Raw genomic sequence first — 16,077 nt, forward strand, 5'->3', positions numbered from 1 at the left:
TGACCGTCTTTTATTGGTAAAAGGGCACATAGAAACAATAAAAACCACAATGGGGTTTCCTAGAAAAAACAATAGTACACACAACATCTAAAGGAGAAACACAGTGTTTCTAATACACAGAATTTAACCAATCCCCTATAGTTAGGTGAGCTGGTAGTGTACACCATTCTTTTAAATTGAAAAAGACTCTCAGATGGGTCGTAGTGGTGTACATCTTTAATCCCAGAGCTTGGAAGGCAGTGGTAGGCAGATCTCTGTGAAGTCAATGCCAGTCTGGTTGACATAGAGAGTTCTAGAACAAGTAGGATTGCTACACTGAGAAGCCCTGTCCCAAAAGAAACAAACAAAAACAAAAAGAAGGAGTGGAAATGATGAAGATGATTTTCTCAGTTACTCTTGGCATGCTTCGTAGAACAAGTTAGCGTTTTATCAAAGTTTATGACAGAAATTATTCTTAGATTGCTTCCCTTCAGTTTTCATTGGTTTGCTCTTTATTTTTTAATCAGGATCCCTGTCAAAGTTTGCCTTACCTGGAAAATCAGAGACTGCATCTTCTCTCAACACCAGTAATACCAATATCTTCCAGAACTATGCAATGGAGGTACTGTCTTCCTCGTGAAAGTTCCTGTGTGCACTGCTTTATAAAATTTACATTTCCTTAGTATTGATGGTTATTGGTGGAGTGACTGACATTGAATATGTATCCTCAGAAATTTCACAAAGTGTACTATTACTTCCAGGGTTGTTGATACCTGTTGTTTTAAATCATTGCTGTCATGCTGGGTTATTAGGACAATTTCATGCTTGGTGGTGATTTAACAACATGTAAAAGCATTTTAATTTTCAACATTTGTATTTATAGCTTGTTATACACATGTTCTCTTTGAACATTTATTCTGCATCATAACATAACCAGTTCTGTTGTATAAATAAACTTGAGGCTGGTGAAGACACAGTCTGGCCTTGTCGCCAACTTTTCTCATTCCATCACTTTGAAGATACCTTCTTTCCTTACAGTGAGAAACTTACTCTTTATACTTTAAAATGTTCCTCAGTTTTTCTGAAAGATGTTGCTTCTAAATATTTTGTTAAATATGGTTGCTATTTTGCACTAATTTACATGAAGAGATTTGGGTTCTGCTGAAAAATAAACAGTGAGTGCTGAGTAGAGTTTGTGTTTGTGCAGTCAGGGACTCAAGTCTTATCAACTGCAACAGCAGCGTGTGCAGGCACACGCTGGCCTTGCCATTATGAACAGCATGTGGCTGTACTTGCTCAAATCTTTTGATTGTTGCCTTAGAATCTTTGTGAGCTTTAGTTTTCCAGTGTGTGTTTTCATTTGTAACCTGTGCAGATCAGCTTGCTTCATGAAATGTTCTCTTCCCTAGGTTCTCATCTCAAGTTGTTCTCGGTGTAGGACTTGTGATTGTCTTGTTCATGATGAGGAAATCATGGCTGGCTGGACAGCAGATGATTCAAATCTCAATACCACATGCCCATTTTGTGGCAATCTCTTCTTACCCTTTCTGAATGTTGAAATTAGAGATTTAAGACGACCTGGAAGGTAACAGCATGCCCCATTTTTCTTTCCGCTTAAGGATATTGTATCCTAAAATACCTCTTTCCTCAAAATGTCTTTGATTCATATTCTAGGTATTTCTTGAAGTCTAGCTCATCAACGGAAACTATGCACTTTGCATCTTCGTTCTCAAATCGGACAAGGCAGTCTTGCATTTCAGCATCAGCTTCTGGTCTTGACACATCTCTCTCTGTTCAAGGGACTTTTGATCTAAATAAGTAAGTATAGCTATGGAGAACTGTAACTGCATATATGATACTTGTGCATATGTGAAAGAAGAATAGTTGACTATTCTAAGATATAAGTTTCTGTGAAAAGGTATATTCTTGTAATCTCATCACTGAATGGTAGCAAAAAGAGGATGTTTAAGGATAGTCTGGTTTATATAACAAGACGCCACCTCAAATGGTTGGGTGGATGGATGGATAGATGGATGGATGGATGGATGGATAGATAGATGGATGGGGAGACATATAGAGTCCTGTGGGGGGAAAACATTATTCCCTGGCCTGGAAAGTTCAGGGTAGAGGGCAGGGTATGCCAGATAGGAACTGAGGGATACTGGGAGAACCTGGAGGCCAGGTTCATTTTGGTATGTTAAATATGCACCTTAGCTGTTTGTTTCGGGTCTGAATCCCAACATATATTTAAATACAGAAACTTGACTCTTTTTTTTTTAAGTGCCAAATTCACCATATGTAACCAAATAGGTAAAGCCATGTTTCAATTACATGTGCAGAAAAAGAAAATGCCTATGTCGTATTTCATGGTGAACACAACCCACTTGATCATAAATATTTAGACTGTAAAACCCAAAACCTCTGTGTCCACCTTCTCTCATATCTCCTTGTGTTCCTCTTTCTTCTCTTTGCAACTCCTGAAATACATACCCATTTTCTCTATCGTGTATATCAAGGATTAGTCATGATGCTATGTAAAGTCTACTCAGTAAACATTTTGAATAAATTAATCTTCAAAATTAAAAGTTTATTTGATCCAATTATCCCACTGCTTAAAATATATCTTATTTCTTCATTGAGGACTGAGTAGCACATTTCCTTTGATTTATTTTGCTATGCCCAGCTCTGATTCTGAAAAGAATCAACATGGTTCTTGTACTAAGATGAGATAATATAAGGAAGTCTAGGCACTGACAGGATTTCCTTTTCTTTTTCCTTTCTTCCTTTCCTTTCCTTTTTTTTTTTTTTTAATGTGCAAGCAAATCTAAACAGCAGGAAAATCCATGTGCCCGAAGTATTCAGATCCCTGCTCACCGATCAAAAACTGTTGTGTCAAAATGCCCATTATTCCCAATGGCCAGAAGCATCAGCACATGTGGCCCCTTGGATAAGGATGATCCTGGAGGACAGAAACTCATTCCTACAGGCAGCCTGCCAGCGACTTTACAAGGGCCTACAGTATGTATTTCAGTGTTTTGTTTTGTTTTTTTAAAATTATGTTCCCTTAGTCCTGAAGAACATTATTAGTTTTATATAGATCATATGAATTATATGTTATATAGAACAATCTGTATAATATAGAACAATTACATTATTGTTGCAGAGTCCTATCCCATGATATAGCTTTCTACTCACAGAAATCACAGATTTTTCATGTCTGTTTTACATTTAGAATGATAGTGCATCCTCATTCTTATATTAGTCATGTATGTTTTCTTCAACAGGATTCTTTAGGGTTAGAATGGCACCTACCAAGTCCAGATCCTGTCACCGTCCCATACCTTAGTCCCTTAGTAGTGTGGAAGGAACTTGAGAGCTTATTGGAAAATGAAGGTGACCATGCAATAACAGTGGCAGACTTTGTGGACCATCATCCAATTGTCTTTTGGAACCTGGTGTGGTATTTTAGACGCCTTGACTTGCCCAGTAACCTGCCTGGATTGATTCTTTCTTCTGAGCATTGTAACAAGTATTCAAAGGTAGGAAAAGTAAAGTTAGAAGGCTAACTTAATGCTATCATTGTCATATTGTTTGCATATTCCTCATGATACAAAATTAGGTTTGTTTTTATATTTGACATGTTCACTACCATCAGAATCAGCACATAAATAGAACTAACTGCCTTTAGTTGAATTTGCAGACTAGCAGTAATATAGTCATGGTTTCAGCCTTCTCAAAATAACACAAAATGTGATTGAGTATTTTGTTATCACTTGAGAAATAATGTGGAAATTACTCTTACGTAAAGGTTTAGGAGTTAGCCCCCCCATCAGAAATAAGAAAGATCAGTATGTTTTAGGGTCTCTAATTTATATTGTAAGTGTGCACTCCCCTTTTCTTCCTTCCCTTACTCTTGAGTTTATTATGTTCATTTATTTGTTTAACCCAGTTTTTAAAACTAGTGCTGAGGAACAAACCAAGGACTTCATATATACTAGGCAATGACTGTACCACTGACATTCAGCCTCAGCCATTTTGTATTTCCATTTCTATGTGTCTGTGCATGTGAGCACAGATGCACACTTTGGTCCCAGGACAGCCTCAGGAGTCATTACTCCCTACCCACCTTGTTTGGAAGCAGGGCCTTTTGTTGCTTCTGTGCTGTGGACTCCAGGTTTGCCAGTCCACAAGATCCTAGGGATCTCTTCTTTCCACCTCCAATCTTGGAGTCACTGAGGTTACAGACATTCACATTGCTGTGTCCAGCTTTGACAGAGGTTCTGATGATTTGAACTCAGGTCCTCACACTTGTGCACCAGGCACTTAACCCACTGAGTCAGCTACTCAGCCCTGAGACGTTGCTTCTTAAGGGTGTTCTTACCTGTTCTTAGGTTGAACCACTAAAGTATAGTCTCTACACTCAGGAACTTTTTGTCTTTTCCCTTGTACATGCATGTCTGTGACCATGCATGTGCTTTTGATTTTTTTTTTTCAGTACATGTAGATGAGTGACAGAGATATTAATTTAGCCACAATTGTCTTGTCTAGGCAAGGGTCTTGAACTGAGAAATAGTGAATGGAGGGAATGAGCCTGCTGGATTTATTTCTCTGTGGAGCTGTAAGCAGGGACAAGATTAGCCCTGTGTGATGTCCTTTCTCATTGGCATCAAGCGCCTTGTTAAATCTGCTGCTTAAAGATCATTAGCCTCTCACCTCTGTAGGTCTTCCTTCATTGGGTATCAAATGTGTAAAAATATGTATTTTCTGTTCTTTTTTTTCTCTCCTATGTGTGTGTCTTTACATTTTTTATGAGTCTTTGTACTTTCCAGTTTTATGTCAACTTGACACAAGGTACAATCTTCTGATAGGAGGGAATCTCCATTAACAAAATGCCTCTATCAAATTGACTTTGGGCAAGCCTGTGGTGCATTTTCTTAATTAGTGGTGGATGTGGGAGAGCCCAGCCCACTATGGGTGGGGCCACTCCTGGGCAGGTAGTCCTAGGTGCTAGAAGAAAGCAGGCTGAGGAAGCCTTGAGGAGCAAACACGAAATTGTTCCACCATGGCTTCTGAATTACTTCCTGCCTTGACTTCCTGCCTTGACTTCCCTCAGTGGTAGACAGTGATGAGAGTTATAACTGAAATGCCCTTTCCTCTCCACATTGCTTTTAGTCATGTTTTTTATCATAGCAATGGAAACCCTAAAATAGACTTTATAAAATATTTACAAAATTATATAAAGGTCAGTAATAAATTTTTATTTAACAACCCAGATTCCCCGTCACTGTATGTCTGAAGATAGCAAGTATGTTTTAATACAGATGTTATGGGACAACATGAAATTACATCAAGATCCAGGGCAACCCTTGTACATCCTCTGGAATGCCCACAGTAAGTGCTGTTATAGAATGCTGACTTCAGGAGAGTAATCTCCGAGTGCTTTAAAAAGCCTCCACTGTGTATTGACTTCTGTGTCTCTGTGGTTTTGTCTTACAGGTCAGAACCGCACCCTTCTGTTTGAGAGTGAGTGTTAATTAGTTGATACAGGTGCCTTCTGTGGAGCTGAGTTCTTGGTTTGTTTGGGAGGGCTGCTCTGTAAGTGGTGAAAGGCTTGCTTGTGTTTTATACAGTTCAGCTTGAAATACATTGTTTGTCCCAATCTCTTCTTTTCCTTATTTTTTTGTTTTCATCCCTGGCTGCTGATACAGACTTTCCTTTGGGAGCTGCATTCATTATGGAAAACTATTTTAAGTTTTATGTGTGAGGACACAAAACTCTGCAGGCCTATTTTTATCATTAATTGTCTTATTTCCCTGTTTCTCTTTCATTTTTAAACTTCTGTTTCTTTATCTATTGCCCTTGGTTTATTATTAATGTTTTGTAACTTCTTTAACTGTTGTTAGTTGATGTTCAATGTATTTTCTCTTCTACAGAGAACATGTCTGTCATTCTCTCTTCTGTTCTTTTATAGCTCAAAAATATCCAATGGTCCATTTGTTACAAAAAAGTGATAACTCCTTTAACCAGGAACTGTTGAAGAGCATGGTGAGAAGCATTAAAATGAATGATGTCTATGGACCCATGAGTCAGATTTTAGAGACACTGAATAAGTGTCCGCATTTTAAAAGACAGCGGTAAGTCTCTATCTCAAATGAGCGGGTTATTTCTCTAAGGAGAAGCATCCTGTTTGCTTCATTGTTTTTATACTACTCTGTGCTTATGTAGCATAAAAGGGTTGGCAGAGAACATAAAAGCTCTAAGGATTCTAATATTTTCTCCATGTCTTTTTGCCCACAGGAGTTTGTATAGAGAAATATTATTTCTCTCACTCGTGGCACTGGGAAGAGAAAACATTGATATAGGTAACTCAATGTCATAAATAACATAGTTTATTGTACAAACTGTAAAAAAATGTACAAAATACAATGTATAGCATATTGTGGATTTTAAAGGGTTTTCATTGATAGTCTTAATTATTATATCTTTGCATTAACTTTCTTTTTAATTCTTTTATTAGATATTCTCTGAATTTACATTTCAGATGTTATCCCATTCCCTGAATCTCATCCCCATGCCCCTCCCATTGCCTCCATAAAGGTGCTCCCTCTTCCAACCACCCTCCCCCACCTCAGCACCTTGGTGTTCCCCTACACTGGGAAATGAGCCTTCACTGGACCAAAGAAAGGTCTTTCCTCCCATTGATGCCAGACAATGCCATCCTCTGTTACATATACAGCTAGAGCCATGGGTCTCTCCATCTGTACTCATTGGTTGGTGTTTTAGTCCCTGGGAGCTCTGGAGGGTTTGGTTGGTTGATATTGTTGTTCTTCCCATGGAGTTGCAAACCCTTTCAGTTCCTTCAGTCAGTCCTTTCTCTAGCTCCTTCATTGGGGTCCCTGTGGTCAGTCCAATGGTTAGCTGCCAGCATCCTCATCTGTATCAGTATGGCTCTGGCAGAGCCTCTGAGTAGACATCCATATCAGGCTCCCGTCAGCAAGCACTTTGGCATCAGTAATAGTGACTGGGTTTGGTGGCTGCATATAGGATGGATCCCCAGGTGAGGCAGTCACTGGATGATCTTTCTCTTTGTCCCTGTATTTCCTCTTATGAGTATTTTGTTCTCCCTTCTAAGAAGGACTGAAGCATCCACATTTTGGTCTTATTTTTGAGCTTCATAAGGTCTGTGAATTGTTTCTTGTGTATTCTGAGCTTTTGAGCTAGTATCTGCTTATCAGTGAGTGCATATCATGTATGTTCTTTTGTGACTGGGTTACCTCACTCAGGATGACATTTTCTACTTCCATCCATAGTCTGAGAATTTCATGAAGTCATTGTTTTTAATTGCTGAGTCATACTCCATTGTGTAAATGTACCACATTTTCTGTATTTATTCCTCTGCTGAAGGACACCTGGGTTCCTTCCAGCTCCTGGCTATTATAAATAAGGCTGCTATGAACATAGTGAAACATGTGTACTTATATGTTGGAGCATCTTTTGGGTATATGCCCAGGAGTGGTATAGCTGGGTCCTCAGGTAGTACTATGTCCAGTTTTCTGGCGAACCACCAGACTGATTTCCAGAGTGGTTGTATCAGTTTACAACCCCATCAACAATAGGGGAGTGTTCCTCTTTCTCCACATTCTTGCCACCATCTTCTGTCACCTGAGTTACTGATCTTAGCCATTCTGACTAGTGTGAGATGGAATCTCAGGGTTGTTTTGATTTGCATTTCCCCAATGACTAGGGATGTTGAACATTTCTTTAGGTGCTTCTCAGCCATTTGATATTCCCCAGTTGAGAATTTTTGTTTAGCTCTATACCCATTTTTAATAGGATTATTTGATTCTCTGGAGTCTAACTTCTTGAGTTCTTTGTTAATATTAGATATTAGCACTCTATCAAATGCAGGATTGGTGGAGATCTTTTTCCAATCTGTTGGTTGCTGTTTTGTCCTAGTGACAGTGTCCTTTGCCTTACTGAAGCTTTGCAGTTTCATGAGGTCCCATTTGTCAATTCTTGATTTTAGAACATAAGCTGTTGGTGTTCTGTTTAGGAAAATTTCTTCTGTACCTATGTGTTCTAAGCTCTTCCCCCACTTTATCACTTTATCTACTATTAATTTCAGTGTACCTGGTTTTATGTGGAGGTCTTTGAGCAACTTGGACTTGAGCTTTATACAAGGAGATAATAATGGATCAATTTGCAACTGCCTGTTGAACCAACACCATTTGTTGAAAATGCTGGGGTTTTTTTCTATTGAATGATTTTAGCTCCTTTGTCAAAGATCAAGTGACCATATGTATGTCAATTTATTTCTGGGTCTTTGATTCTATTCCATTGATCTACCTGTCTATATCTGTACCAATAACATGCAGGGTTTTTTTTTTTTTTCACAATTGATCTTTAATACAGCTTGAGGTCAGGAATGGTGATTCCCCCCAAAAGTTCTTTTATTGTTGATTTTCGTTATTCCAAATGAATTTACAAATTGCTCTTTCTAACTCTGAAGAATTGCATTGGAATTTTAATGGGGATTGCATTGAATCTGTAGATTGTTTTCAGCAAAATGGCCATTTTTACTATATTAATTCTCTAATCCACAAGCATGGGAGATCTTTCTATCTTCTGAGATCTTCTTTGATTTCTTTCTTCAGAGACTTGAAGTTCTTATCATACAGATCTTTCACTTGCTTGGTTAGAGTCACACCAAGGTATTTTATATTATTTGGGTCTATTGTGAAGGGTGTCATTTCTCTTATTTCTCAGACTATTTTGAGTAGAGGAAGGCTACTGATTTGTTTGAGTTAATTTTATATCCAACTTTTTTGCTGAAGTTGTTTATCAGCTGTAGGAGTTCTCCAGTGGAATTTTGTGGATCACTTAATTATACTATCATATCATCTGCAAATAGTGGTATTTTGACTTCTTCCTTTCTCATTTGCATCCCTTTGACTTCCTTTTGCTGTATGATCACTCTGGCTAGTACTTCCAGTACCATATTGAATAGGTAGGGGGAGAGTGGTCATCTTTTAATAGTCCCTGATTTTCATGGGATTGCTTCAAATTTCTTACCATTTAATTTGATGTTGCCTACTGGTTTGCTGTATATTGCTTTTACTATGTTTAGGTATGGACCTTGAATTCCTGATCTTTCCAAGACTTTTTTCATGAAGGGGTGCTGAATTTTGTCAAATGTTTTCTCAGCATCTAATGAGATAATCATATGGGGTTTTTTCTTTGAGTTTATTTATATAGTGGATTATGTTGATGGATTTTCATGTATTGAACCATCCCTGCATCCCTAGAATGAAGCCTACTTGATCATGGTAAATGATCATTTTGAAGTGTTCTTGGATTTGGTTACAAGAATTTTATTGAGTATTTTTGCATCGATGTTCATGAAAGGAACTTGGTCTGAAGTCCTCTTTCTTTCTAGGGTCTTTGTGTGGTTTAGATATAAGCGTAACTGTGGCTTTGAAGAACTAATTGGGTAATGTTCCTTTTATTTCTATTTTGTGGAATAGTTTGAAGAATATTGGTATTAGGTCTTCTTTTAGAATTTGATTAAACCCATCTGGTCCTGGGCTTTTTTTGTTTGTTTGTTTGTTTGTTTTGTTTGTTTGGTTGGGAGACTTTTAGTGACCACTTCTATTTCTTTAGTGGTTATGGGACTGTTTAGATGGTTTATCTGATCCTGACTTAACTTTGTTATCTGTTATCTGTCTAGAAAATGGTTCATTGCCTCCAGATTTTCTAGTTTTGTTGAGTATAGGCTTTTGTAGTAGGATCTGATAGTTTTTTTTAATTTCTTCAGTTTCTTTTGTTATGTCTCCCCTTTCATTTCTGATTTTGTTAATTTGAATACTGTATGCCATCTGGTTAGTCTGGCTAAGGGTTTATCTATCTTTTTGATTTTCTCAAAGAACCAGGTCCTGGTTTTGTTGATTCTTTGTATAGTTCTTTTTGTTTCTACTTGGTTGATTTCTGTTCTGAGTTTGATTATTTCCCACTGTCTACTCCTCTTGGGTATATTTGCTTCTTTTTGTTCTAGAGCTTTCAGGTGTGCTGTCAATCTGTTAGTGCATGCTCTCTCCAGTTTCTTTTCGGAGGCATTCAGAACGGTGAGTTTTCCTCTTGGCACTGCTTTCATTGTGTCCCATAAGTTTGGGTATGTTGTACCTTCATTTTCATTAAATTCTAAAACTTCTTTAATTTCTTTCTTGACCAAGTTGTCATTGAGTAGAGCATTGTTCAGCTTCCATGTATATGTGGGCTTTCTATTGTTTTTGTTGCTGTTGAAAACCAGCCTTAAACTATCGTGATCTGATAGGATAAATGTGATTATTTCAATCTTCTTGTATCTGTTGAGGCCTGTTTCGTGACTAGTTATTTGGTCAGTTTTGGAGACGGTACCATGAGGTGCTGAGAAGAAGGTATAATCTTTTGTTTTAGGATGAAATGTAATATAGATGTCTGTTAAATCCATTTGGTTCATAACCTCTGTTAGTTTCACTGTGTCTCTGTTCAGTTTCTGTTTCTACAATCTGTCCATTGATGAGAGTGGGGAATTGAAGTCTCCCACTATTACTGTGTGTGGTACAATGTGTGCTTTGAGCTTTAGTAAAGTTTCTTTTATGAATGTGGGTGTCCTTGCATTTGGAGCATAGGTGTTCAGGATTGAGAGTTCATCTTAATAGATTTCTTTTGATGAGTGTGAAGTGTCCATTATCTTTTTTGATAACTTTGGTTGAAAATCAATTTTATTCAATATTAGAATAAAATGGCTACTCCAACTTGTTTCTTGGGACCATTTTCTTGGAAAAAAAATTCCCAGTCTTTTACACTGAAGTAGTGTCTATCTTTTTCACTGAGATGAATTTCCTATATGCAGCAAAATGCTGGATTCTGTTTATGTATCCAGTCTGATCATCTATGTCTTTTTATTGGGGAATTGAGTCCATTAATGTTGAGAGATATTAGATACCAGTGATTGTTGTTTCCTGTTATTTTTGTTGTCAGAGGTAGAATTATGATTGTGTGACTATCTTGTTTTAGGTTTGTTGCAACAAGATTACTTTCTTTCTTTTCCTAGGGTGTAGTTTTCTTCCTTGTGTTGGGGATTTTCATCTCTTATCCTTTGTAGGGCTAGATTTGTGAAAGATACTGGGTAAATTTGGTTTTGTTGTGGAATATCTTGGTTTCTACATCTACAGTAATTGAGAGTTTTGTTGGATATAGTAGTCTGGGCTGGCATTTTTGTTTTCTTAAACATCTTATGACATCTATCCAGGATCTTCTAGCTTTCATAGTCTCTGTTGAGAGGTCTGGTATAATTCTAATAAGTCAGCCTTTATATGTTACTTGACCTTTTTCCATTACTGCTTTTAGTATTTTTTCTTTGTTTTGTGCATTTGGTGTTTTGACTATTATGTGACAAGAGGAATTTCTTTTCTGGCCCAATCTATTTGAAGTTCTGTAAGCTTCTTGTATGTTCATGGGCATCTCTTTCTTTAGATTAGGGAAGTTTTGTTCTATAATTTTGTTGAAGATATTTCCTGGTCCTTTAAGTTGGTAATCTTTGCTCTCTTCTACACCTATTATCCTTAGGTTTGATCTTCTCATTGTGTCCTGGATTTCCTGGATGTTTTGGGTTAGGAACTTTTTGCTTTTTGTATTTTCTTTGACTGTTGTGTCAATGTTTTCTATGGTATCTTCTGCACCTGAGATTCTCTCTTTTATCTCTGGTATTCTGTTGGTGATGCTTGCATCTATGACTCCTGATCTCTTTCCTAGGTTTTCTATGCACTCAGCTTGCATTTGCCATCTTTTTATTTTCTACCCAGTAGAACCCCAGAGCATATGCAAACTTTACTCTTGCCCTCTGCCAAGGGGCATTTCATTAAATGTCCAAAAAAGACTGTCCTTGGTTGTGTTGTTGGTTGACACCCTACACAAGTCTCCACTGGGCACCACTGTGGCACATTTTATAAGACAATATGGATTTCTTCATCTGAGTAAAATCTAGGCATAACTCATAGCTCATTTATGTCTCCAGGGTCTGTTTAAAGTGAACTGGACCTGTGCTACAGGCCTGTAATCCCAGCTACCCAGGAGGCTCAGGCAAGAAGATTATAAATTCAAGACTGCCTTGTCCTCAAAGTTAGTTGAAGGTAGTCTGGGAAATGTAGAATAAATTTGTCTCCGAATAAAAAGTTTAAGAAGGGTGAGGGGTGTGGCTAAGCATCACAGAATTTGCTTATCATGCACAAGGCCCTAGGTTCAACCTCCAGTGCTGCCAAAATAATAGAATAACAGCAATAGTTATAAAACCGCAGTCTTTTAGTAGGAACTCCCACATGTTACCTATGAGAAAGAAGGGAAAGTCACTTCTAGATGATATCAGAAGATTCTTGGTTGTGCATGATGACATATGCCTATAACCCTAGTTCTCAGAAGACTAAGATCTATAGGTAGGTTGCTATGAGTTACAAGTCAGCTTGGGCTACTAAGTAACTTTAAGGCCAGCCTATGCTACATTAAAAGACAATATCTTTTAAAAATTAAAATATTAAAATCTATACTTTCTCCACCAAGTCCCCACAATAGGAAACTTAGATAAAAACACATAAATTCCAGGCAGAGCTAAATTTTTAACTGTAAAAAAATAGATCTAAAGAAATGGATGAGCATGTTTTGTTGGGAAAAATCACCATGATTTTTTTTTCCTCTTTCTTGGCATTAGGAATTAAACCAAGGGCATCACCAGGTACAGTGCAAGAGCAAGCGCTCCACCACAAGTCGTAGTCCCAGCACTCAGTCCTTGTTTTGACATAGGCTCTTCTTGAACTTGTACTGTAGCCCAGACAGGCCTCGAGCGATCTTCTTGCCTCAGCTTCCCAGTACCTTGACTGCTGGACTGTGATAGGCATTGTTCTGTTGCCTACTCTTAAACTGTGTTTCTGACCATGGAAAGCAAATTTAAAAAAAAAAAAAATGCGTGTGGATTTTAGCACTGATGCTTGATCAAAATTGCTCTGTGCTACCTAGCCCATGTTCAGTACTCTTAGGTCCCCTTCTTCAGGTTCTATATTTGTGAGCCTGTGGAACTCAGAAGCACCCTGGAGATGCATTCTTGGCTCCTAACCTGTGGCTTTGTTATAGTAGCTGGACTATGGTCAATATCAGACATGAATTTCTTGTTTTATTTCTTAATGGCATTTTGCAGATGCATTTGACAAAGAATACAAGATGGCTTATGATCGTCTCACACCAAGTCAAGTGAAGAGTACACATAACTGTGACAGGCCACCAAGTACGGGAGTGATGGAATGCCGAAAAACCTTTGGAGAACCTTATCTTTAAGATGTGTGTGTATATGTATACATTCAGTATATATTGTATAGTCAGTGTACAAAGTAACACTTTTAGACTCTAAACTCCACTTTTTGAGAATGCATTTGTAAATGGATTGGAAAGTTCAGGTGGCTTTGTACAGAATGCTTTTGTGGAAAAATAGTGACAGACAGGGAGAGAGCCACTTACTTCCCATTTATTTCTTCTTTATCACCCCTGTAAAGTAATTAAGTACTCTGATGAGGAAATTTGTTTTAAAAAATTGATTGCCACAAAATTAGACTGTCTTTTGGTTTCTCTTGGAAGAGACAGGTGGGAAAATCACATACAGAGCGTAAGCAGAGATGTCAGATCAAAGTGTATCCTGCTTTCATGGGCTGTTTGTGGATTGTTCACACTTTCATCATGAAGTTCTATTATACATATTTTAACTTGTTTATAGTAAGTTGATATTTTTTTAATTTTTAAATTTAATATAGCAAACTTAAAATGAATTTAAACTTATGAAACAAGTGTTTATTTTCTTTGTGTCTGCTCTTTGAAATAATTCACACAGCTGCAGATCTCTGTATGTTTATCTACCTATATTTTTTTTATTACTTGAGAGGAAGAACTTTAACAGGTCAGTGCTAGTGTCAGTGCCCTTGGATTGCATATTAGTTCCCCTGAATCTGACTGGTGAGAGAGACTAAGGGAGGAGGTTGAACCCTGTGCAGGGAGTGCTAGAGAGGAAGCCAGTCTCCTCCAATAGTGCAAAGGTGCCCAGGGGAAATAGCTCACAACCCAAATATCAATGTAAATCTTAATATGCTATATGAAAACTTGCAGAGGGGAATGATTGACAACTGACTCTTCCAAATTTTACCCAAAATATTGGGTATGAAGCAAATTGCACTATAAAATATGTATCTGAAATATGATTTAATGGGGTATTCTGTTAATAATATATATATAGAGAGATTCAAAGTATTTTTGAAAGCAGAAAATATTAACTGTCTAAAACTACATCCAGAGAGAATTTCCCATATTGAGGAACTTAGTTTTTTCAGTAAGCTTCAGGATCTGAAGTTCATGGAATCTAAAATGTAAACTATACGTAATCAGACAACAAACTCAATGTTTAAACACCAGGGGTATTAACTTGACTTAAAATCCATTTTTATGTTATTTCTAAAATCATTTTCTTTGAATAATTTCTTATAAGGAAAAAGCCTCCTTTGGCCTCTAGAATTAATTATTCATGTATTTTCAGTGTATTTATATACATTTGTAGAGGTTGTCATTCATAAAGGAAGGCTAGCCATTTTAAAGTGAAGAAAAAAAGAGGATGGTTCCAAATTTGATGTTTAAAGCAAGCGGAGTCCATGATGCTTGACCTAGAAATAACTTAAGAACCCCAAGACTCACCAGTTCAGCCACAGAAAAGCTGCCTTTCAGTCCCTGCCACCACTGAGTAGCCAGGCTGAAGTGATTCACAGCTTTTGCCCTCTGGCAAGTTGTGGAGAGAGCATAAAATGTGAATCTTGAGTTCAGTTGGTTTGAGGCTGAACTTTCTTACTTGAAAACACTGGTGCTATGCGCGCATACCTACCGCTCCTGTTGATCCACATGGCCTCATCGGCCTCACCGCTTCACAGTCTCCCAGTCACTGAGAATATTCAGTCTCTCTGGAGACTAAGAATGTTCAAGAGGAGGTCTTTGGCACTGGTGGTAAACATCCCCTCTAACGGGATTTGGGGTGTCATCTGTGCTTTCTTCTTTCTTCCCTTATGAGAGCAGTTTGCACTGCTGCCTCCAGTTTCTGTGACGCAAACTGTGGTTTGTTGGTTTCAAACATCTGACAAGCACGGAGAGGCAAAGCTGGTTCTTTATACTCATTCAGAAAGCTGAGCATGGTTTCTGCCTCCCACCCCTGCCCTGAGTTCTGTTCTCTGTCTCTGAATAAAGTTGTATTTTTTCCTGCTTTTAATCCCCAGTAATATCATTGTACGAAGATAATTTTTAAAAATAATATCTAAATGTGGACTAGAACTCAGTCAGTCTTGCTCCAAAGAAAACTAAAATAAGGATCATCTTTTGGGACAATTTAATACAAGCTGTTTTACTTTTTTTTTTTTATTTACCATACATTTTGGAAAATTATGGCCACTAGTGTTGGAAAGTGGTGTCCTTCCCCTCCACTCTTTATTTTCCATTCTTGGTTTTGCTTGTGTTTAAATTGTTGGAAATAAACCATGCTCTTGCTAATATAGTTTAAGACTCTCATTAGGTTTGAATGTTACTCTGTGTATGTACATACTACTTTAAACATTCAACATTTCCCCCTGCTGCCAGATGTCACAGTATGTAGCTATTCATCTTCTGGTTATGTTTGGTTTTCTGTTTTTTTTCCTAACCTTTAAACCCCCATAACTATCAACTTATCTTACTAAAAAGTTATCTAGTCTTCCCATTTTGTACATAGAGAAATGACCCTGAAAATGTTGGTTCAACATTTTAGGCAATAAATACTTATTTTTACTTCATGCTGATAATTATTATTTAATGGTGCAACTAGCAAGCATTATTTATTCCTATATATAACTTGCATTGTGTTTTAGCTTACAGAAGGGAAATACTTCTTTTTAAAATGGGCAATAGCTCAGTCTTATTTTATTTCTTCCACCATAGTTTACAAACTGCTTTCAGGCACTTCATGTCAGAGTGAGAAGGGAAGAGTGAGCAGCCTCAGAGACCATGGTTCAT

At 37.5% G+C, this 16,077-nt stretch overlaps 1 protein-coding gene across 2 annotated transcripts in view; it reads left to right on the top strand.

Annotated features, from left to right (window-relative positions):
• DENND4A (DENN domain containing 4A) overlaps positions 1-15,688 on the top strand; it is a 115,921-nt gene extending 100,233 nt beyond the window's left edge. For both annotated transcript variants that reach the window (XM_080930743.1, XM_080930744.1), the window contains 10 exons: positions 507-601; positions 1,389-1,564; positions 1,654-1,797; positions 2,799-2,997; positions 3,264-3,518; positions 5,253-5,370; positions 5,476-5,502; positions 5,951-6,113; positions 6,277-6,341; positions 13,205-15,688. In XM_080930743.1, the coding sequence (XP_080786869.1) occupies positions 507-601; positions 1,389-1,564; positions 1,654-1,797; positions 2,799-2,997; positions 3,264-3,518; positions 5,253-5,370; positions 5,476-5,502; positions 5,951-6,113; positions 6,277-6,341; positions 13,205-13,341 (1,379 nt within the window). In that variant the 3' untranslated portion in view covers positions 13,342-15,688. The remainder of the gene's footprint in view (positions 1-506; positions 602-1,388; positions 1,565-1,653; positions 1,798-2,798; positions 2,998-3,263; positions 3,519-5,252; positions 5,371-5,475; positions 5,503-5,950; positions 6,114-6,276; positions 6,342-13,204) is intronic.
• The last annotated feature ends 389 nt before the right edge of the window (positions 15,689-16,077 follow it).

The sequence above is a fragment of the Micromys minutus genome (assembly GCF_963924665.1).
Source record: "Micromys minutus genome assembly, chromosome: 16".
Classification (NCBI taxonomy): Eukaryota; Metazoa; Chordata; class Mammalia; order Rodentia; family Muridae; genus Micromys; species Micromys minutus.